The sequence below is a fragment of the Tetrao urogallus genome (assembly GCF_951394365.1).
Source record: "Tetrao urogallus genome assembly, chromosome: 13".
Lineage (NCBI taxonomy): Eukaryota > Metazoa > Chordata > Aves > Galliformes > Phasianidae > Tetrao > Tetrao urogallus.
The window spans coordinates 2775004-2797533 of record NC_136826.1 but is presented as its reverse complement, the minus strand read 5'-3'; the positions used below and the strand labels follow the sequence as shown (position 1 = coordinate 2797533).

The window sequence follows — 22530 nt, the reverse complement described above, 5'->3', positions numbered from 1 at the left end:
AAGATCCAGGGGGCTCAGCAACACAGAGCGATAACCTCAGCGAGCCCTCTGTTAATTAGCAAGGGGCTCCCCAGCTTGGCTGCCTGGTGGCCACTTTGGAAGGCGCAGCCCACCATGGCTCACAGGAAAGCTCAGCCTGTTTCCTTTCCGCTCAGGAGCTCAAGGACAGCTGGAAAGCAGCAGGCGTGGCTCTTGCCTCTCCACTGGCACACAGAGCCCTGCACCAACCAGTGCCACCGTCCTCGCACCCCAGCAGCACCCCACACACCCATTCACACTGACCCAACCATGCTGGCTGTGAGCAGCTGGTGCTGCACTTGTGCTCAGCAGCCCCAGTTCTATTTCAGCAACAAAAACTACTGCCCTTTGCCACACAAGTGTGTTTACCTGCCTCAGACAGTGGCTGAGATCCGTTTTGATGATTGGGATCAACCGCTTCGAGCAGGTCTGAGCAGCCAGAGGAGCAAAGAGCAGAGGCAGCATAGTCAGCCCAGTGCAGCCTCCACACTGAGCTGACAGCTGTGTTCTGTGTGGCTTGCAGTCCCCCAAGGAGTCTGGGCAAAAGCCAAGCCACACACATTCCTGAGTCTCACTGCATTTTCCCCAAATTGCCCAATCAGTACGAAGGGATTTCCACCAAACTTGAGACTGGGAGAAGCTTAGCTTGATGGTAAGCAGGCAGTGGGCCTGCAGAGCTATCTCCCACCCGGGCAGGCCCAGCAGGTGCACAGGCATCATCTTTCTTCAACCCAGCAGCACAACACCTCCATGCAAGGACAAGTCTAGCCGGGGGCTTTGCAGAAAGAACAGCAATTACCCACACTTATTTTCTCTGGCTGGGTTTTAACATGTCCAAGTAGGGAGCTCAGTTTCTAAGCTAGAACACACGATGCTGGCTCTGCTTTTCCAGACTGCTGTGGATACTCCTTAATACATTCCTCTGGTCTCCCAGATGTTTAGTCCAATTGGGACAGTTGATGCTTCACAGGAAAAGGTTCTGGCACTTGGCATTTTGAAAAAGAGCTTTCATCAGCCCCAAGTGGCAGACAGCCCCAAGGCAGCTCTGGTGGCACAAAGCTAGCGCATGCCCCTTAGTTACTACCAGCACTCACTGCTGACCTCCTCCAGGAAGGAAACACTTTCTCAGCAGGCTGCACTGCATTCATGTACTGCAGCCCACAGTCAGTGCATCATGCAGGGAGGGCTTCATCTTCCCCTTCCACAATCACTGCACAGAGAGCCCCGGCCCCTCACACTGCAGCTGCTACAAGAACAACCACTAGACGAGTAAAGCTGGCGTCAGATTTTTATTTCTTCGTACTCTTTAAACAGGAGTGACTGAAATAGAAACCATGTTTGAGTCCCAGCAGTGGGAATGATTTGATAAAGATGGGGCAGGAGGTTGTCCCTACCCCATGCCAACCTGTATAAATATCATCCGTTACTGTTAGTAACTAGACAGTTTTCATACAAGTCCATGAATGGTCATAGATAACATTACAACATGCCAGTTCAAAACAAGAAATAACTTATGTGTACTTCTTAATTTCGTCATACAGAACTAAGACAAAAGCACCACCCATTCCTCGGAGCACATTCGACCAGGCACCTTTGAAAAACGCCTTGGAGCCCTCGTCCCGGGCGATCTTCCGCCAGCAGTCAATAGTGCCAGTGTACATTATGTCAGCTGTGGGAACAGACACTGTTAGACACCTGGTGCCTATGACCCCCAAAATCCAGATCAGAACCAACCTAGCATATCTGGCAGTTTTACAACCTCAAGCATCCATTTCTTGGCTTACTTTTAGAGAATGAGATTACCCTATGGTCTCATCCACAAGGTCTGTGTTACCCTCAGGAGAGGCTGGATGGACCAGTTTGAGCAGAAAGCAGCTAATATTTGCTAGACACCAACACTTCCAGACCCAAAAGCTATTGCACAGTCAGCCAGGCTGTGCCTGCACTGAGGGACATCCCTTCTTAGCCCAGAGACATGAGTTTGCTTGCACCCTCAGGCAAATTCTGCCATTCTACCTACTGAACAAACCCAACTTGCATGTTCCCCTTACAGGGATGCCACAGGCTCCAATCTGTTTGCCCCCTACCTGACATCTCTGTGAGCTGCAGGATACGAGGGGACTGCAGAAGCAGAAGGCGACATTTAAAGGCCCTGATGAAAGGCAGCACACTCCTGCCCCCAGCTCAGACCTGCTGCCACATCTTGATTCAGGGATGCCCACCAGCTCCTAACACATGGAGGGAAGGAGCGACTTACTTCCTTTACGGCCGGACTGCATCATCATGCGGCGCCGAACTGTATCAAAGGGATAGGAGGTCAAACCGGCGACCGCAGTGACCGTCTGAGCAATCATCCAGCTGACCACGATGTGGGTGTTCTTTGGGTCAGGAAGCATTCCTGCAGGAGAGAGGTTCTGTGTGAGAGCAGCGGGCGAGCCGGCAGCACGCACAGTGCAGGATGCGGGCCGGCACCTCCACGGGAGCGCCGCGCCACCCCACCTACCCTTCGCGGTGTCGTAGATGCCGAAGTAGGCGGCTCTGTAGATGATGATGCCCTGGACAGATACGTTGAAGCCCTGGTACAGACCCCTGAGGCCATCCGAGCGGAAGATTTTCACCAGGCAGTCACCGAGGCCGCTGAACTCGCGGTCGGCCCCGGCTTTGCCCACGTCGGCTGCCAGGCGGGTTCTGGCGAAGTCGAGGGGGTACACGAAGCAGAGCGAGGTAGCGCCGGCAGCGCCGCCGGACGCCAGGTTCCCGGCGAAGTACCGCCAGAACTGGGTGCGCTTGTCCACGCCGCCCAGGAAGATCTGCTTGTACTTGTCCTTGAAGGCGAAGTTGAGCGCTTGGGTGGGGAAGTACCGGATCACGTTGGCCAGGTTGCCGCGCCAGAAGGAGAGGACGCCCTGCTCGCGCGGGATGCGCACCACGCAGTCGATGATGCCCTTGTACTGCTTGTCGGCGGCGATCTGCTTGCTCGCGTGCTGCACCTGCGAGGCCCGCAGCGCCGTCAGCGCCGCTCCGCGCTCCCGTCCGCCCCCCCACCGCCCCCTTCTCCTTGCGGCGACCTTGGAACGCCCGCCGCCCCCGTCCCGCCGCTCACCTGCAGCAGCAGCTTCACCCGCTCGATGGGGGCGACGGCGGTCTTAGAGATGGCGGCCGCCACCCCCCCGGCGAGGAAATCCTTGAGGAAGGACACGGCCGCGTCGGCCATGGCGGGAGGCGGCGAGGCGAGGCCGGGCGGAAGGAGAGGGGAGGCGGCGCTGCGGCAGCGAGGCGGGCGCGGGGCCGAAATGGCCGCCTTATATAGGGGCGGCGGCGGACACGTGGGCGGGGGCGCGCCACGGCAACGCGCCGCCGCGTTCCGCCCGCCCATTGGCTGCGGGAGGGGGCGGGGCCGCCGCAGCGGGGCGGGGCTTCGGGCCGCCGAGCGGCGCAGGGGGGCGGGAGACGGGCCGGGAGCCCGCGAAAAGGCCGGGCCCGACGGCGGCGGCCGCGGGCTGAGAGCCGCCCTCCGTGAGCTCCCGCCGCGTCAACGGCCGCGGCGCTGCTCCTCGTCACTCGGCCTCGGGCACAGCGGCGGGCCGGCAGGCAGGCACGCGCGCGCCGCCGCCGCACAGCGCCCACGGCTCAGCCCAGGGCCGCTCCGTGACCTCGGTCCCCGTTGCCGCGCCACGTAACGTGCAGTGGAAGCAGGTTGGTTGAGTGCTCCGTGAAATAGTGTTGTTACCTTGCGGAGGGGTTTCTCACAGAATCACCGCACGACCTTAAAGCTCCCCCAGCCCCTGCCATAGGCTGGCTGCCCCCCTGCTCAGGCTGCCCAGGGCCCAGCCCACCCATCCCACTGCAGGCTGGGTGCACACAGCTCTGGGCAGCAGTGCCAGGGCCTGCAGAAAGTTATTTCTGACATCCGGCCACAATTTCCCCTCCTTTATTTTACAGCCCTTCGTCCTATCACTGTCAGCTCCTCTCAAGCACTGTAAGGCTGCAATGAGGTCTCCCCAGAGCCCTCTCTTCTCCATGCTGAACAAGCCCAGGTCCCTCAGACTTTCTTCATAGGAGAGACCAACCTCACCTTCCAAGTGCCTTAACATCTCTTCCAGGAGGACCTGCTCCATGAGTTCAGACTCAGGAGCCCGTGGCTCCCCAGCTCTTCCTTCTAAGAAGATGCAATCACACATGGAGAGGCTTGGCTGATACAAAGTTAATGAACAGAGGTGTCAGTGGCATATCACAAACAAGAGGTACCTTGTTGACTCGCTTGGCTCTCAAGATGTTTAAAGAGGTGAGCAAATATTTATATGCATCATTCAATCTTTAACATCTATTTAGAAATACAACATCAGTTAAAAAAAAACCACACCAAAAAATCCGAGTACTATGCTTTGAACAGATAAGAGCATTGTTCAAAAATCAGTGCTTCCCCAACTTGCTCACAAGTCACGTTTCCTTATTCATACACATCAAATAAACATCAGTATTGCTATGACACTGTGCAGATGGGGAAACTGAGGCACAGAGGAACACCTTCACTAGGCAGACTGATGAGAGCCAGGAATACTTACAGCCTCCACCTGGCTCACAAGCCACAAGGACTGCTCCCTACCATCTTGAGTTTTGCTACCAACACCCGTGCTTCTCTCTGAGAAGAAAACCAACCATCATAGCAGTACACAGCAAGTCCATTGCTGGAGATACCACAAGACCTCAGCTGTGGGGTACATCAACAATCAGAGCCAGGGGCAAAGCAGGTGTTAAAGTTATCTCAGATAATGGTATTACATTGCTTGAAAGAGCCTGGTGAGAGGGCAGTGGCACCAGTGACAACCTGGTGGTTGTGCTGAGTTTCCAACCTAAAGAAGTTCTGCAGAAGTTCAAGAGGGAAAATGAGAGGACGTGTGCACGGTGCTCTTCTGCAGGCAAGTTCTGAGCAGCACAAGGGTCTGTGCACAAGGACTGAGAAGTAGTTTAGCATAAAAATAGAACTTTGAGAATACTGAGAAACATCGTAAGGCTCATGGCTCTGAAATAGCTTACACACTTAAGGTCTGCATTTTTCAGAAGATATTTTAGTTAGAAATTTTCAGGAAAACTTTTTTTCTAAGCCTGAAATAACTCGCGTACACAGGAGAAAGGGAAAAAGATTTCCAGTAAGCACCTACGTTTAGAAGATTGTCATTCCAGTGTGTTACAGTCTATTAGCAAAAACACAATTGCAGCAGCTTATTTTTACTGCTGTGCCAAAGACATGTACAAAATCATTATTCTTAAGGAAGTCTCAAAAATGGAAGAGTGGATTCTGGAGTGTGAATGCACTGAGGATAATTCTGCATCTGCAGAATGCCACGTCCACCCGTTATCACTAAAGAGGAGATTTCAGTAGAATTGCTTGCATTTGTCTATCTAGTCTGCTTACCATTTTCTGATGACTTCTTATCACAGGGTACTTTAAAAAAATCCAATCTGAACTTTCTTAATGTTTTGAAGATGCAATCTGTACTTGTCTCAGTTTTCATTCTCTCCAAGTGGTTTATCTTAAAGTGGCTAACCAGCACTGAGAAGCACCTAGAATAGCGTCAGTTCAAGCTGCAGTAGCATACAGTGTGTTCAGACGAGTTGCATCTCTCCTCCTTGGTGTATGCTTACTACTTTTATTGTGTGCATCCATTCAGCAAATGAGATAAGAGGTTTATTCATCCCCTGCATCCTGTAGTCTCAGCACTACAGCCATGCAACTTGCTGAGATGCTGGTACCTGCAGTTCAGCATGTCTTTCTTGCAAAGTTTCTGAAGAAAAGGCTTCTCCAATGGATGCTCTCCTGTCAGTTTTCAAGAGCCGATTTCCTTGGCTCGAAGTTTTCTCTTCGGAGGCGCTTTAATTCTCTCAGTTCTTGAGGCAGCAAACTCTGATCCACCCCAGGAGTCAGCTTGTAACTTAAAGGAGATTCAATATAACCATTTCTGTACAGACAGACCCGCTTGCAGAATTCAAAGGTGCTAAACATAACACCAAAGTATGGAACAATCTGATTAAAAAAAAAAAATAAGGCAGCGTGTTATACTCACAGTATTCTTAAATGCTTTTATAAAGGAAAACTTCTAGAATTTCAGGTTTGATGTGATCTGCTAACAGAACTGTGCTCATTTACGTGAAGTTAGACTCTCCTCAGACTTGGTTTGCACCTGCATCATGCTGAGGAGTTTGCTACTTGTGCACAGCTAATTCTAGTAACACCGTGAGGAACAAGGTCTGTGCTAGCCTGTAGGTCATCACAACTTCCAAAATATCTCAGCAAATCCTAAGCAACCTCAGCAAATCCTAATAGGAAACATGGACTTAATTCTTCATAAAGCAGAATGACTGAACAATCTTCTTTTTCCCTGTGCAAAATGAGCAGCCCTGGTGCTACATGGCCTTATACCAGCCAAGGCAGGGCCAGCCATAGCCCAGCCACCACTACTAGTTATGCTCAGTTACCACTCATCAGCTGATCAGGTAATCCTCAGTGCAGCACTGTACAATGTATCTATCTAACTAACCTTATGTTTAAGCTATCGTGTTTTATTTCACGTTTTCATCTCTGTAAGGGCTGCATAACTGGTGTGCATGCACTACTAGCTCACTGCAAAATGCAGCTTTTGACTTCTGTGGGAGTGGTTAATGCAAGAGCTATTTTTGTTATAGCTAGGTACAGTCTGTCAAATTACTGGAGCTCAGATGAAAAGCAGAACTCGGTTAGCTGCTTTAAGCACATCACTAGCTGTCCCCCATCCATACTCTGGCTTGCGTGTTAGAAACCTCCCTTTCCTAAGGGCATTCAAATGAACTTGAAAGAAGTCACATAAAGAAGCTGAACTCGCACCTACAGAAATACAACCAAACCTGTGATCCAAGGCTGGCTTATAGCCTGCCTGAGGTTATACCTGCGCTGTGACCGCCTTTGTCATCTATAAGCCACTAATAAGTATGGAGGGTTGCCACATGCTTTATGACTTCAGTTGTGCGAGAGCGTGCCTTAGTTCTGCGCTGAAAACCAAAGCTCACCTTGAGCAGGCTGGGTGTGAGGCCGCTCCAAAGCCCGAGCACACCTTTGTTCTTCACGGTTTGCCGGAAGCAGTCAGCCATGCCTGTGAAATGGACGTCCACCATGCCACAGTGAGGGAGCCACGGACTCTGCGCCTGTTCAAGACACAGCCAGAGGGTTCACAGCAAGCAGAGGAAAACTGGCGTAAAGAAAAATAAATGTCTTCTCCATCCTGGTTCTTCTGTTAATCAAGAAGTATCAACTATTTTGCCTTCACAAACTGAGCAGAGAGTGATTTCACTCTCTGAGAGGTATGAAAGGGAGCAGTAATTTCCACCGGGATTTCCTTTTGTGCCATGTCACTGCTCACATCTGGGAAGGCATTTCAGAACCCTGGCAGCAGAGGACCAGTGGGCTGGAAGCCCAGGGTTGGCTCTGAATACCACTGGGCCTTCCTGTAAGTCTGATAAAGCAGGAGCATGCTGCCTTGACTCTGTCTGCTCAGGCAGCTGACACTGCAGTGAGAAGAGCAAACTGCACTATGCACTGAGGAGCAACAGCAGAGATGGAACACATCTCAGCACAGGCTGTATGAGCCTGCTGAGGGCTGTAGGCAAGCAGCTGGTGCCTGTGTTCTGGCATCTTTGCTACGTGCTCAGCTCGCCCAAACCAGCTAGCATCAGCTTGAGAACATCCTGCTGGACTGATGCTACATTTCCAACTGCAGCGTACACTGCCTTGGTTCACATGGAGGAAGTGTAGTGTGTCATTTTTAACAGCAAAATCCTTCCTTCGTTAATCTCCCACTGTGTTAGCACAGACAGGACAACTTGACCTTGAATAATCCCATCCTCGCCCATCTGTGCACATGCAGCAAGCTGTGGGTTTGTTCTGCATTGGCACATCAGGCTCTCGCTCATACCCACATACCTCACAGGAGCACGAGGGGACCCCAGGATACAACTTGACGATTGGTACATAGAGCTGATCATCACAGGGCAGCAGTTTGCTAAGAACAGGACAAGTACCGCTGATCGGTTGGTGAATACAGATATTAATATCTTCTCTTTTAGTTGAAACACCACATATAGCCTTTCTTCCTTGCTTGGTCAAACTAACCCGCAGCCTCTCAGAGTTGCTAAGCCCGTGATGACAAGCCTCTTGTTAACCGACAAGTGGTGATGAATTTTCTACATGCCTGAGCTCTAGCATTTCAAATACTTGGCAACTTGGATGGTAAAAGTGAAAAGAGATCAAGACTCGTGCTCCAGATATACCAGAGAAGCTGCTAATCAAATGGTTTAAAGGTTATTGTATCCTGTTGCATTGCTGGCAAGTCTACAGCTAAACTTTAGAAGCAAATGAAAAAACAACAACAACAACAAATTCAAACAAGCCAAAAACAAACGGCCTCCCCCACAAAAACTGCACGAGCCTTCTTCAGACTTCTATCCCCCAATATTTTTGTATACAATTAAAATGCATGTGAAACACTCCTGAGAGCAGGTTACAGGTGAAAATATACCATTTGTTCTGATAGGAACACCTTTGGGAGGTGATTTTAGGAAAGCAGCTGTCTGCACTAAGACAGCAGGCAATATGCTTTCACTACATTCTTATCTGGTGGCTTCTGGATCTCCTTGGTCATGTCCTGGCTCTTTTATCCCACACACAAATAGGGCTGAGGATTAATCCGTGGTCTTTTACACTTGAAGCAAAAGGAAGCAGAAGTTCTCTCTGAACTTTTTTCAACAGCGTACACCTAACTTGCAAGAGAGGGATCACATTTCTGGGGAAAGAGCAGCTGAACTGCTCTCATCACTTATCCCCTTTGTGTCTTCCTTGGCTTTTCCATTCCACGGGGCTATCATTGTGTCTGTAATTCCCATCTCTGGTGCAAGTTCCCACAGCCTCTGGTTTATGTTCAGAGAAGCAGATGTGATGGGATTTGACTGACAGGACTTTATGGTATTACCAGCCCTGCCTTTACAGAAAGATCACGGTAACATAGCTACTCTGGTAGCCAAGGTTCATGCACATGTTCACTTCTGCTCCCCTGCTACAAGGAAGCTGTCTGCTTGGCTTTTTCACTTACAGGGTAGTAAGAGTTTAAAAAGCAATAGCTAAATCCCACAGAAAGAAATACAGTAATTGAGAAACTGCTCTATGAAGACTTTCATGACTATATTGTAGAAGATGCTGAATGCTGCAACTGAGATTTCAGGGATCAGTTCCGCTAAGAATGGTGACATTACCACCAGGGATGCTTAGACGAGTGCCCAAATGATGGAAATACCCTTAATAATGCAACAGTGGCCATAGGAGAGCTGGAATCAAAATCTTGTTCTTTTTTCTGGCCTACGAGCCAGTGTCACAAGCTCTTATGGTAAAAGGTACAGGCAGCAACACTGTGAAGGGGAACAACTTTCTGAAAGGCTTCGGGAAAGCAGGAATGCTACTGACGTGGACCTTCCTTCCTTTTTAAGTCCTTTTGTGGTAGGCAGGGCATGACCTGCCAGAATTAACTGCAGGAGTTTAACTTAATCCCCTTAGTTACTGCATACAACGCAAAGGCACATACAGATTGATTCTGATGATGGCACTCCTGCCTACAACACCAGTGCCCGCATTCAGTAAGGGTCTGCGTGCAGCAAACGCAACCAGAATGCAGTTAAAAAGGCACAGGTAAGTCAAAGCCTCAGGTTTCTGATTTGCCCACAGACTGTGATCTCTTAAGAAACTTTCTGAAAGACTGCTTAGAGTAACATTCACTATGGTTACAGCCATTTGCAAGATTTCAGGCCACGGGACAAAGCGCGCTTTGCCAGGCCTCCTGCGTTCTGGGGGCAGTGTGTTTCTAAGAGCACAGACACAGCACGTAAGCAGCAACTGTCCACAGAACTGCAGTCACCTACTGCAAAAAAAAAATAATCTAAAAGTTACATGAGTGCACAGTTAAGGATTCGGTATTATGGAGCACAGATAAATAAACAAAGAATGTATTAATAAAAGACAAATTAAAGGGGGGGGGAGGGGAAGATGTTTCATTTGCCACTGTTTTTAATAATAATAATAAAAAAGATGGCTGTGGGTTTTGGGTGGTTGTGTATCACTTAAGCATGTTTGCAACAGTACAACCCTCACAACCACCCTATGGCAGCAGAGCAGGAAAATGGCAGTAACCAAACTGATCAGACGAGTTTCTCCACCTCTTCTCAGAAACCTACTGTCACATACACAAACAAATCTCATTCCTAAACGATCAGCTTTGAGAGACATTTCAAACCAGACAGCTCACAGCGGCTTCCTTCCCCTCTTCCGACACCACTTGGCACTATGGGCAGCTGAAGAGAGAGCTTTTTGTTACCAACATTTTCAAGGACTTCATTCTAAGCAGACATGCTTCTTTCTTGCTGCAGAAGGTGGGAGACACTGCACAGCTCACTGCACTGACAGCAGAATTCAGGTGTCGGGCAGAGCAGTAACAGGGCTAAGCCACTCATCTTGTTAGACTGATGAATGCTGGGTTGCACTACTGATTAGAACACATCTGGTGCACAGTTGGCTCTATCAGCTCTGAAAAACAGGGCCTTTCAGGATCCAGAGGCCTCCAAGTCTAAGGAGTCACTGTGATCCATGCCAAAGAAGCAGTCTGTTCTGCTCTGACAACCTGTGAGCTGGAGGGGTGCACGAAGAGACCCTTTGGCCCGCACTCAGGTATTTTATTATATTATATTTATTTATACATATTTATTATATTTTTATAAAAACACAAACCATTTAAATAAGGGGGAAGCCCTGCGACAAAACTCTGGCTGAAGTTAATGGTTACCTACAGACTTCTCAGGTCCCATCTCTCCCTCTGTCAGCAGCATGAGCTGGGTGCCAGAACAACAGCCACACTGGGAATTAACCTCACACATCCTTCTCAAGGTTTCTACCTCCACGAGCTACCCCAGCCCCCTACTTCTTACTCCTCTTAGCACTGGACCACTGATGTAGTCCACTGCAGCTGCAATGAGACCTGTGCCACCCAAAGAACAACCATTTTAATCTTCCTGAGGCTCTCAGCAGCAAGAGAGGGATAAAGCAGGATGCAGGCACGTATTCCCCGCCCTCCCTTTGCAGATACAACATTCCTACACATGGTTCAGGACTATTTGGTTTGCACTATCTGAATTTACAAGGTAATGGTGACTATTTGGAAATACTTCTCTTTATTTAACATACTTTTCCCCTTCCTCTTCATGTTTCTAAAAACTTCATTGGTACTGATTTTTTCCCCTTTTGACTGCACAGAACTGATGGCACACTACAGCAGTACTACTATGCAGTGCTACAGCTACCACAGGAGGTATGCTACTCTGATGGCAGATGCACTACAATTTTTGTGTTATTTATACATTTTCAAGAGATTTGGAGTCCTACACGTTTAATCCATTACCAGAAGAAACTCAAAAAGACAGGAAAGCATTTTATAACAGAGCACACAAGTTCATGCTCTTAATCTGAAAGCTATAATAAGAAGTCTTTGTGTTTGCAGCCTGCATTAATGAGGACACTCGCAAGAGGCAAGGTGTAATTGCAGTTCAAAGGAAATTGAAGGACAAACATTGCAGTTTTCATTCAGGTTAATGCTACTACAGTCAACAGAAACTTCACTCAAGCGAAGACTGAGTGCTTATCATAAACAACTCAAATAAGAGATAACTGAGATGTGAACAAGTATTAATACTGGGGGAAAAATGTAAAGTACCAGGCAAGTCAATCTCCCTTCCTGAAAGACAGCCTTACCTGGGTGTGACAGTCTTTTCCGTGCTGTTGGTCTAGTAATACTGACTTACCCCTGCATGGGAACATAAAGTGAAGGTCCCCAGGCATGCAGTAAGGCAAACAATGACCAGTCAGGAGAAGGCAATCATTTCCAGCACATCACAGCAAAGCAGCTGACTGACAGCTTCCTGCACTCTAAGAACATGTTGTCCTTTCCTCTGCAACCTGAACTCGGGCCAAATCTCTCTGCCTTGCTGAAATTATTGGCACTGAGGATGCAAAACAGTTTACTGTCTGCTCGAAAGAGTTTGCCCCAGCTCTAAACATGCCACTGCCGAGCCTGTTGTATCCTGAGGCTCTGTGCTCTGCTGCAGAATCCCTTCCTTGCTACTGGATGCGATCTTCCCCTGCTCTTAACTTCTTTGTGCTAGAAATCTTAGATAAAGAATACAGAGCTCTCTTTCCTCAAGGTGGCAGTGCAAACTCCTCGCACAGAGGCTTTGCGGTCATTTCAAACACGTGGTGATGATTCAGCTCAAGCCTTACAAACAGGAGCACAGATTTCATGTACATGAGCAGTGATTTTCTAAATGGCATAAACCTGCAGGCAGGCTAGCTTGTTTCTACGCACAACACAGCAAAAAGCAACACGAGTTCCTACATCTCCCCCTGTCTTTGTAGGAATTCAGGAGAAAATTAATGTTTCTAAAGGATTGAGGCTTTTCTGTGGACATATTTGCATTGTCCATTACATGGATGAGGTACAGAATAAATGTATCAGAATAAATCGGATACAAAAGAGGAGTATCCACAAAGTTTTAGCTCCTGCATCATTCCAAGCACAGACATGCTGCAAACCAATACAGGGCACTCAGGGGATAAGAGTGGTGGCTGCTGCTCTGGAAACACGGCCATCTCCCTGCTGAAAGCGATGGGGCCACAATAGCCACAGCCCTAACCCTGCCTTCCTCCCACAACCAGCTGGGTACAACGTGCTCTCCTGCTTCCTTCTGGGAGATCACTGTGCTGCACTGCTAAGCTCTTGCTGTAATCCAGCTTGGAGCAAGCATTAGCACAGCACAGCTCCCTGGATGAACAGGATTAAAGACCCACAGCAGCAGCAGGCTGGCCCAAGGCAGACCTGGATGTTACATCAGCGCAGTTCTACTTCTAAGCCTTATTTACCATTTCCCCTCTTATCCAGTTTTTCCACTGGCACTATTCAGCATTTTGGCTTCACAGGCAGCATGCCTGCATTTCTCTCCTAGGGAAGTCTGAGGATTGGAGAGAAACATGTTAGAGGTTAGTTCAGACGGACAAAAGCTACCTGAAGCTGTTACAGCATGCAAGGCCCGCAGTGCTCTCATGCAGCTGGTCTCAGGCACTGTCTTGCTGTGTATTCCAACCAGCACTTCCCAAAGCAGCAGGGCACTAACCCTGCAATACCCTCAGAGACCGTGGTGTGAAACATCTTTGTTGCAACACCAAAACAATAAAAATGCCAGAAGCTGAAAGCATTAGGGGCAGAGGGGGAGAAGGACACAGGGACAAAGGAAGGGATTTTACCAAAACCAGAATCTGATTTTTAGTAACTACTGGTTAATAGGGGAGCCAGGCAGGTCCTAAGTTGAAGTAACACCCAGAACATGCAGTCCTGAACCCTGGCAGCAAGGGGAAGAGGAGCGTGAGATCATGGGGAGAAGAAAGGCAGGAATTCACATTGCCACTTCCCCCTCAGGTAGAAGAGTTTTGGAATTCGATTTCTATCTATGCACTCGCTTTCACACAATCTGAAGGAAATTAGTATCAGTGAAACCTCTGTTGATTTGAAATCAGACAGCAGGATCAAAAGTTACCAGGGGCAAGGACCAACAGCAGAATCCTTACTATAGAAGCCTTACTTCAACAGGAAATCATAACTAAAGGTGGCAATATTGCTCCTTGCTGCCTCACACACTACGGAATTTGTTCCCAAATCCATCTCTGAACATTTTCAAGACTCAGGCTCCTGTGCAGTTCACTGCTACACGGTCTCCCTGCACAAAGTCTCACAGCACGTATGCTTCTGAGATGTCATGTGAACCACATGACCCAAAAGGCACTTTTTATTTTTAAACCGGGTCATGGCTCCAATAACAAATTCCCATCTGAGAGCACCACAGATCTCACACACAGCAGGGTAAAGCAGCTTGCGAGCTCCCCGAGGCTGCCATGCCAGCACCTCTGATTTTTTAGGTTACAAAGAACTCGAAGCATTTCCATCATTTACAACAAATTTCACACCTGCATCCTGTGTTCCAAAGGAGCAAAAAAAATAAACAAATCCCAAGCCATTGACAACCTCTCTTCCCTTCCTGTGCTGCAGATTTACAGGCAGCTGAGGTCTGACTGATCCACTTCTGTCTCTGAACAGAGGCCACTTCCTGGGAGATGCATGGCAGCACTTTATGCTAACCAAGAACAACAAACCCGCTTGTTTACAGCGGCAGAGGGAATTCACAGCCTGGATTTTAGAACAGGAGGATCAGACATACTGAACACCTTACACTGAGAGATGTCCTCAAATGTGCCAAATCCTTTAGTGTAGTATGTTTATTTTATTTTACAAGAGTTTGATGGCTGTCCCTGAGTAACATCTACTGCAAAAAAAGAGAGTTCAGACAATTTTTAGTTACAGAAATTAAAATAAAACAATACCAGCAAAATACAAGCACAGGACAGAACTTCTGCAATGCATGCAAAGTCTGTTCACATAAGCAGGTGAGAGGTACCTGTAACAGTTGATGACTTACAAGACTTTAGGGCCATCCTTGTGCATTTTGCCTCCCCAAACCACCCAAGTCACACATCAACGTGTAGTGAAAGCTGAGAGGTGCCAGCCAGGGGCAGCTGAGCCTACCACCGAGGCCACATGCAGGGAAGGAAAGGCCAAACTTGAGTATTAGGTTTGCACGGCCCTCTAGCATGTTTATAGATACTCAGCTCTGCACACAGCCTAGGGCTGCTGTCAGTCTATTAATAATATTCTGCATGGCATGTGAAGAGCTCTAAATCCAACCTTCTTGGCTGAAATACCAGAGCTCAGTGTACTGTGCACTCCAGGAAGTCATCACAGACAAAAAGATGACGTGGGAAAGGAGAAGAATATTGCCGGTGCTTCCCTAAGGCACGGGCTCCTTTACAGGCAGGTATTTCCAGGCTTAGAAGTTTTCTTGTATGCACTTAAATAAGCTGACAAGGTAAAACTAAACAGCGCTTAAGATACTGTGAAATGAGAAAGGAAAGGCAAGAATAACAGTCAGAAGGATACACAGGTCGTAAGTTTTTCATCAGAAGCTGAGAAAGCGTGAATCAGGAAAGTATTTACTGCAATATGTCCCTCTGAACAACCCTCTTCTTCCATATTCCCCTTCTACAGATGCACAACAACAGCCGTATTCCATGCTGAAACATGCACACAGTACCTCTTAATTCTCTAGCTTCCAATCAGGAGCAAAGCAAAAAAAGGAAGACAAAGGAATAAAATTAGGACAGTCACAACAGAGAGCGCTCACATTCAGTAAGGCTCAACCACATTAATTAATGTCTCATTTAAGAAAGTCAATCAAGCTCATTTACCAAACAAAGCATCTTTGGAGAAAAAAATAAACATGATAAAGATAATTCTAGCAGCAAAGAAGGAAGAAAGCATGGTTACAGAGAAAAACTGACATCATAAATCATCATCAAAGCAAAGAGAGAGAACCGTCTGCTGACGGGCCGATTCTGTTCCCACAGATGCCAATGACAGAAGCTGCTGACATAAGGACTGTAGGAGTCAGATACGTAAAATGAGAAAGGATGAAGCAAAACGATTGCAACAGAGACTAGAAATAGTACTTATGCTTCCTCTCATAGCAATATTATTTTGCATCTTTGCAAACAATTCATGCTTTTCTAGACCTGGAAACACATGGAGCCAACTCTTCCAAGACTGCCAGCACGTCAGGTAAAGATCTGAACTGCATGTTTTGGGCTCAGGCTTGTGTTCAGTGCCAGTATCAGACAAGACAGCCTAGTTTCTGAAGCTCCTGAGACTACCTTGTAACCTGCTTCTTCATCACCAGTGGGGTCACTGGAAGTTGTCTTTGGCTATATGCTGCCTTCATCTACAACCTCTACAACATGCAGGGTTCCTCTCCATACACAAAACTAGCGTTTATGGCTTCAAAACCAAGCAGGAAACTCATACGAGTTTCAACAGTGGCTAAAGGCTTTGGGACACCCCTCTTCTTATCAGCCAAAAAATGGAATTGTTGAATGGAAGCTGAGCAGAATAAAATGGCTGAGGAAAACAAGAACTCAGAGATATGTGTTCCCCTGTTCTCTATGGAACGCTGAAATGCCTCAAAGCTCTGTTTTTCCCTGCTTTATTCTCTCCTTTCTCATGCCCCTTTGCATGATACCCATCCTGCTGCTGCTCTGATCATTCCTGCTTTCTGACCATCTCCCTCCAGGCTGAGCAGACCAGCACGCATGCACACTGAAGAGCTGACCCTTGCAAGGCTGAGCAACATCCTGATGCTAACCATGAAAAACACTTCTTGGATCATGTTACAGGAGATCCATACCCTGCTTTATATCAGCTTGGGCACAGTTTTCAAAGGATCTCATTTCCAGACAGGCCTACGTGAGTCACCTTCAGTACCAGATGAGTTATAGGCTGCCACATCTTGACAGCTGCATTCTCCCATGCTGTCAGAATAAACTGCTGGACAGGTGTTGCCTCTTTAAGCTTGGGAAATCACTATTCAGTTGTTGCAACACATCTATGAGGAAAAAAGCTCTCTGTCACTGAACATTTCTTTGCTTCGGACAGATTTTAACATATCTATTTCCTACATATTTAGGAAGTTAATCCAATTCCTTATTCTGGAAATATCAGGCGTTTTAAGCATCCCATTGGCAAAAGAGCACAGCCTAGTGGCAACAAGATGAATGATGCCCCCCTTGCCTATGGAGACAAGGCTGGACACAGAACATCACACCACTCACTCCTGGAACTGCTGAAGTGATTACGAAAACCGAGTAACTGAACGTTTAAGTAACTGAATATCAATAGAAAAAGATTAAAAGGGAAACAGTTACATGTTTTCTTCTTCAGTCAACAACACTGCTGTGAGCCTCAGGATTAAGAGAAAAGGAAGAGTTGTAGGAGGCAACTGATTTTCGTAGACCCATTTATACAGCTGAAAAAAGAACCCATTTTCATGACCAGAACCTGCTTCTTACCTGAGATGTTTTATGAGATACTCGATGGGCTCAGCTTAAAGTTTACCTTTTGCACACATCACCTACAAGAGCTGGTCTCAAAAAAGACTTCTGCTGAAGTCCTTTTTTACAAGGTGGAAAGAGGGAAACTGAATGCTTCTGTGATACTGGATCTAAGCTCTGTCTGAAAAAGGGAACCCTGGAGAAGAAGAGGGGAATTCACAGCCTCGACGACCTTTTGCTAGCTTGTGACTCAGCCACCAGGGGATGGGGGAAGGGAGATTCTAAAATGCTGCCACACAAAATGACATTGTTTCGGATAAGAATACAAAAGCTTTCTGTTAAGTTTACAGTTCCATGAACTGGGCTGAAAGAAGGAATTCACATGCCATAGCCAAATAGCCACCAAAGAATGACAGCTATTCACTGGCACTCTACTGGTGAAGCTCTAATGAAAAGATGACAAAGATGACAGCATCAAATGAATTATGGCAACGAGACAGAAGCTGTAGGATGTGAAGGTTTTTGTTTGGTTTGGTTTTTAACCATTATGACTAAACTTTCAGGAAAAAGAAGCAGCAAGATAATGGGAGCAACTGTGAAGTTCCATTAACTACAGAAGTCAGAAAGAAGAGTCAGGATGGTTCTGATCCTTCAGATTTAATATGTGCTGAGCAAGTTTCTTCTGATTACCCACACCTATGCCAGGCATAAACAAGAGCCACACCAAAACTGGAAATAGCCTGGATCTCATTCATCCTAGCTAATACCAAATGAATGAAATGCTTGTATTAGACAGAAGATTTGCCAGTTCTGAAGGGTGAGAATTTGACAGAACTATATGAAGAAGTAATAATGCTAGTGACAGAGTCTGAAAGGAAACACAAATCACATGGCGTACTAAAACCTACATTCAAAGTGTAACAACAGTCTCAAAACAACGAATTTTCAGATATTTAAAAGCAAAGAGAAGACAAAAACACAACCCACCTAAACCAGAGCATCTGTAGCCTATGTGGTACGAGAAACAAGGCAGTAATGGCTATCCTCATCCCAAGCTCCCGAAACAGGCTCCTCTAACAAAGTACAGCAACATCAGCATTTTGTACCTGCATTTTCCTCTTGACAGTCTCAAAGGGGAAAGAAAGCGTCTGTGCCACACCAGCTGCTACACAGCCATTTATGAAGTTCTGAAGGGGAGTAAAACAAACTACGGGTTCTCGCCAGATTCTGTCCAGATTGATGTAAACAAAGAATGAGCCCACGGAAAATGGGACGGCACCTAGAAAGCAAACCACGCAGAGGTTGATATTAGCACACTGCGCACGAAGAAAACAGCTCTCGTTACATAGCCTAGATGGACAGTACAAACTGCTGCCAGCCTACCGGTCACACTGCTCAAATTAGATCAATAGTTAGAAAATTGCCATCAAACCCTCACAGTTTAGCATCTAGGCATGGTGACAGAGGTACATATTTGCACACTAAAATTGTCAAGTTTCACAACAGGACAGCTCTTCTGCAACAAGCTCCAAATGTGGTCCAACATTGGATTGTATGGGTAAACAGAGCTGCCTCTTCTGTCAAGCAGATGAAGAACGCTTCTGTCCTCTCCTGCTTGCTTTGTGCTCTCCTAAATTTCACAGTGCAATTCTACATTATAACTACAGATTTTTTTTTTAGACATTCCGTTATGAAAAAGCAGATTAAATCCAATGGCATTTTAAAAAGTTGTTGAGAGAAAATAATTAAATAGCTGTTTCATGTAAAGAGAAACTATCACTAATCTTCATGTTGATTACATACTGCTGCTCACAGTGGTCTCACTAAGCAGCCAGGGAGACGAACCCTGACAGGAATCACAGATATGGCATGCTTACATTTTCTGAAGAGTTAAACAAGAGAAATCCTGCACCTGAGGCACAACTGCATTACCTACAAAAGGAAACTATTTTGACAATGCTTAACCATACAGAAATGCAACGATTTGGGTCATAATTTGAAGGAATAAAACAGCAGCAAAGATCAGTATTGTTGTGCCTTGTAAACACACATGCCTTCCATGGAACAACACTGCCATTTGTTTTGAAATCAAGTGAGCAAGCAAACACATGATATAGCTACAATAAACAGTGTGCAATTAGGTCATTTTCCCCAAGATTATTTTACCTAATATAGCTGGCGTAACACCACGATAAAGTGCAAGAAGTCCTTCTTGGTGATAAATTTTGTAAAAAGCATGAAGAATTCCTTCATAAGATGGCTCCAGTCGGTTCTGCACAATAAGCCGGGTTTTAATTACATCGGTAGGGTAAGTCACAACAGTTGCAACCATGCCAGCCAAACTTCCTGCTATGATAGCTCTCCAGTGGGAAATATGGCCCAACTCATCCGTGAAAAGTATAACAAGTCTACAGTAAAAGCATAAAAGAGATATCATTAACGGCAAATGGCAAAAGAAAGAAAGAAAAAACACCATGAAATAAGAAGGCAGATCATTCTTGATACAATTAGAATCGTAGAATACGATCCCATGTAATTGTTCTGCTCACAAGCTCCTCCAGTAGCAGGAGATGAAACCTCAGTAAGTACCGAATCCAAGACCTCCCTGTCTTCTCTAACACCATACAAGCATCAGCTCTCTGTGAATCAGAACATAGGGACGGAAAACACAAGCGGAATAAAAACAACATGCCAAAGAGCTCACGCAGAAACACAGAAGTAGGAGTCAACAGCAAGGTCAGAGGCTGGAGTGCACAGCTCCCACATGCCATTCACTTTACCTGCAGCCTTCATGAGCTCAGATGCTTCCAGTATCTGAAGGAGCTTTCTGAGGGCAGCTCGTGTAGCTCCACCTGCACCACAGTACCCAGCACACACTGAACACACAGAGACTTGCAATTTCCCATTGTGGAGAACCAGAGCACCAATTCAACAACAACAAAAGCTGCAAAGATACAGCGAGGAGCCACTTCCCCCAGTTTACTTCTTTGCTTGGCAAGAGATTTCCAAAGTGCTTTTCATCCACAGAACGCCAGTTTATCTACAGGCTGAAAATCACCGTAATGGAGAAGCAGCCCGTACGAAAAGCTCTGCCACCAGCTGTCCCACAGAGACGCGGGTCTCCAGCTTTTCTCACAAGGCATCCATCACAGGGCCTTCTGAGAAGCCCCGTGCCTGCTGTTCTGTCTCTGAAGCGCTAACTTTTTTCGTTCATCCAGGGCGAAACAACCGACAACAACATACAAGCCGCTGCTCGCTCAGCCGACGCTGTTCCACGTGTGCTGCACTTTGCGCTGCGTGCCGGATCCCCGCAGCTACCCGTCCCGTGCCTGCAGCGCTCCGCCTGCACGCAGCCGCCCTCAAAAGCACAACGGAACGAGAAACGAACCGTAGCGCTGCGAGCGGCAGAACCCCCAGCTCCCGCAGGGCCCGAACCGCCCCGCGACCTGCTGCCGAGTCAGCACCGGCACGGAGACGTTAAAGCGAGTAAGGCGGCGCATCACCTTCAAGAACGACGGGAGCCGAACAGGAGGAGAGGGAAAGATCCGAATCCCGACTTCCTTTCTGATGTCCGGATGACCGAAGCGCCGCACTGAGGAGCGAGCAGCGCTGCAGCTGCGCTCCGGGCGGCCCCAGGGCTCAGCCGGACCCGGCGGCACGCACCGCACGCCTCCAGCAGCGGCCCCGCGGAGCCCCGCGCACAGAGCGCTCCCAGCGGTGCCCCCCCCAGCTCCCTCCGAGCGCGGCGCGGCCCGGGCACCCTCTCCCCGCTTACCGGCGGGAGGCGGCGAGCTGCAGCGCGCTGTAGGGGTAGAGCCGCAGGCAGGCGGTGAGGTTCCCCTTCCACAGGGCCCGCACGCCCTCGGTGCGGCACAGGCCGCGCCCGGCGCCGAGCAGCCCCCGCTCGCAGTGCCGGGTGCCCACCTGCGCCAGCACCGTCAGTAGCTCCAGCGGCGCCGTCAGGCTGAGGCTCAGCGCGCCCGCCAGCCCCGCACAGCACAACCGCTGCGGGCCGCTCAACCGCCCGTCCCGCCGCCAGGTGGCCATGGCCCCCGCGGGGCTGCGCGGCGCCGCCGTCCGGAGGGGTGCGGCCTCCGTGGGGCGGTGCTGCGGGCTGTGCCCGGTCCGGCTTGGCCGGGCGGAGCGGAGCGGAGCGAGCACAGCCGAGCGAAGAAGGGGGGGCTCGACGAGGGCGGCTCACGGCCGGCCGGGCGGTGCGGGGCGGTGCGGCAGTGGTAGGTTCAAGTTCTGAATGAGAAGAAGTCGTTCAAAGAATACGTCCAAAAGAGTAACGGGTAACGCGAATCCCCGGTGAAAACGATAATCACCCAAAATGCACTAAAAGAAACCTCAGGGCAGATTGAGGCAGAGACGTCTCGCCACTGCTGGGACATCTTTGTAGGGTGTTCGCCGATGATGTCAGAAGCGTTGGACATGTTAATCTGGCCGTTGTTACTTTACTGCTGATAGTTCCGATGTTAGCAATTGCAAACTGTTTCTATTGGTATCAACTTAAGGGACAAACCCAGAAGGCTCGGGCACTGCCAGCAATCATTAAGCGTGAGCAATATGAGATTCTGCCAAAGTATTCCCAAGCTGACTGAAAAAGGGGGAATTGGTTTGAAGAAACAGGCCTCACTGTATTTTGTACGTGTTTTTAGAAATAGCTGATTTGAAAAAGTTGATGTGCCGTATCTTTTAGTATTTTTAGCATATTTTAGCATATTTTTAGAAACATGGTTGTTGAATTGTTGTATGATGCAATTATTTCTTGCTTGCAAACTGTATTAGTTTTTAGTGTTGCAAATAGTTATGGATGTAGGACCGCAGACTAGAAAGCGTGCTGTAAGGCTGTTTTGACAAGAGAGCTTCAGCAACAAAAACACAATAATGAAGCCAGGGCCTCCACACAAGGCTGCGTTGTCTCACTCTGGGATTAGGTTGGGACACGACAGGCAGACGCCAAGATACCCCCTCTATCCTCCTCATCTTCCAACACCCCAATATATACCACCAAAAAAGAGGCTGCACCCCAGTATATCTCATTAAAAGAGGTTGCCTAACTTCTCTCTATCCAAGGACGAGCAGATGTCCAGAAATAACATCCAAGTCCTGAGTAAGCAAATGTTACGATTTTGGTACCTATGAATTACTTCTAATAGGCATTCTCCTACTGAGTCTCTGTCAATGAAGAAAGTTTGTCTAGTAGAGAAGCAAGGAAGACCACTGCATGAAGTAAAAGGCTGTTGGTTGGACAGTCAGGATGCTAAAAGGATGCTGGGCGGAAGAAGAGACCATGGAATAGAGGACTGGAAACCTCATAAATCACTACCTCAGATAGGTGTGTATATGTTAATTGTCTCACATGTAATTGATGAATATGTACTATCTGTGTAAATATAATGGACTCTGAATCATGTAATCTTGCACTTGTGGTGCACATATGCCTAATGCTTCCTGGT

At 47.9% G+C, this 22530-nt stretch overlaps 2 protein-coding genes across 2 annotated transcripts; both read right to left on the bottom strand.

Moving 5' to 3' along the window:
- Positions 1-1529: 1529 nt before the first annotated feature.
- On the bottom strand, positions 1530-3232 carry SLC25A5 (solute carrier family 25 member 5; the record flags this gene model as incomplete). The annotated part of the gene is made up of 4 exons (XM_079541967.1): positions 1530-1687; positions 2276-2416; positions 2522-3008; positions 3122-3232. The coding sequence occupies 4 exons, from the start codon at positions 3230-3232 to the stop codon at positions 1530-1532; spliced, it is 897 nt and encodes a 298-aa protein (XP_079398093.1).
- A 2607-nt stretch (positions 3233-5839) lies between these two features.
- SLC25A43 (solute carrier family 25 member 43) lies at positions 5840-21115 on the bottom strand (the record flags this gene model as incomplete). The annotated part of the gene is made up of 5 exons (XM_079541719.1): positions 5840-6043; positions 7063-7197; positions 18175-18347; positions 19235-19476; positions 20844-21115. 5 exons carry the CDS (start codon positions 21113-21115, stop codon positions 5840-5842), a joined length of 1026 nt encoding a protein of 341 aa, XP_079397845.1.
- Positions 21116-22530: the final 1415 nt, after the last annotated feature.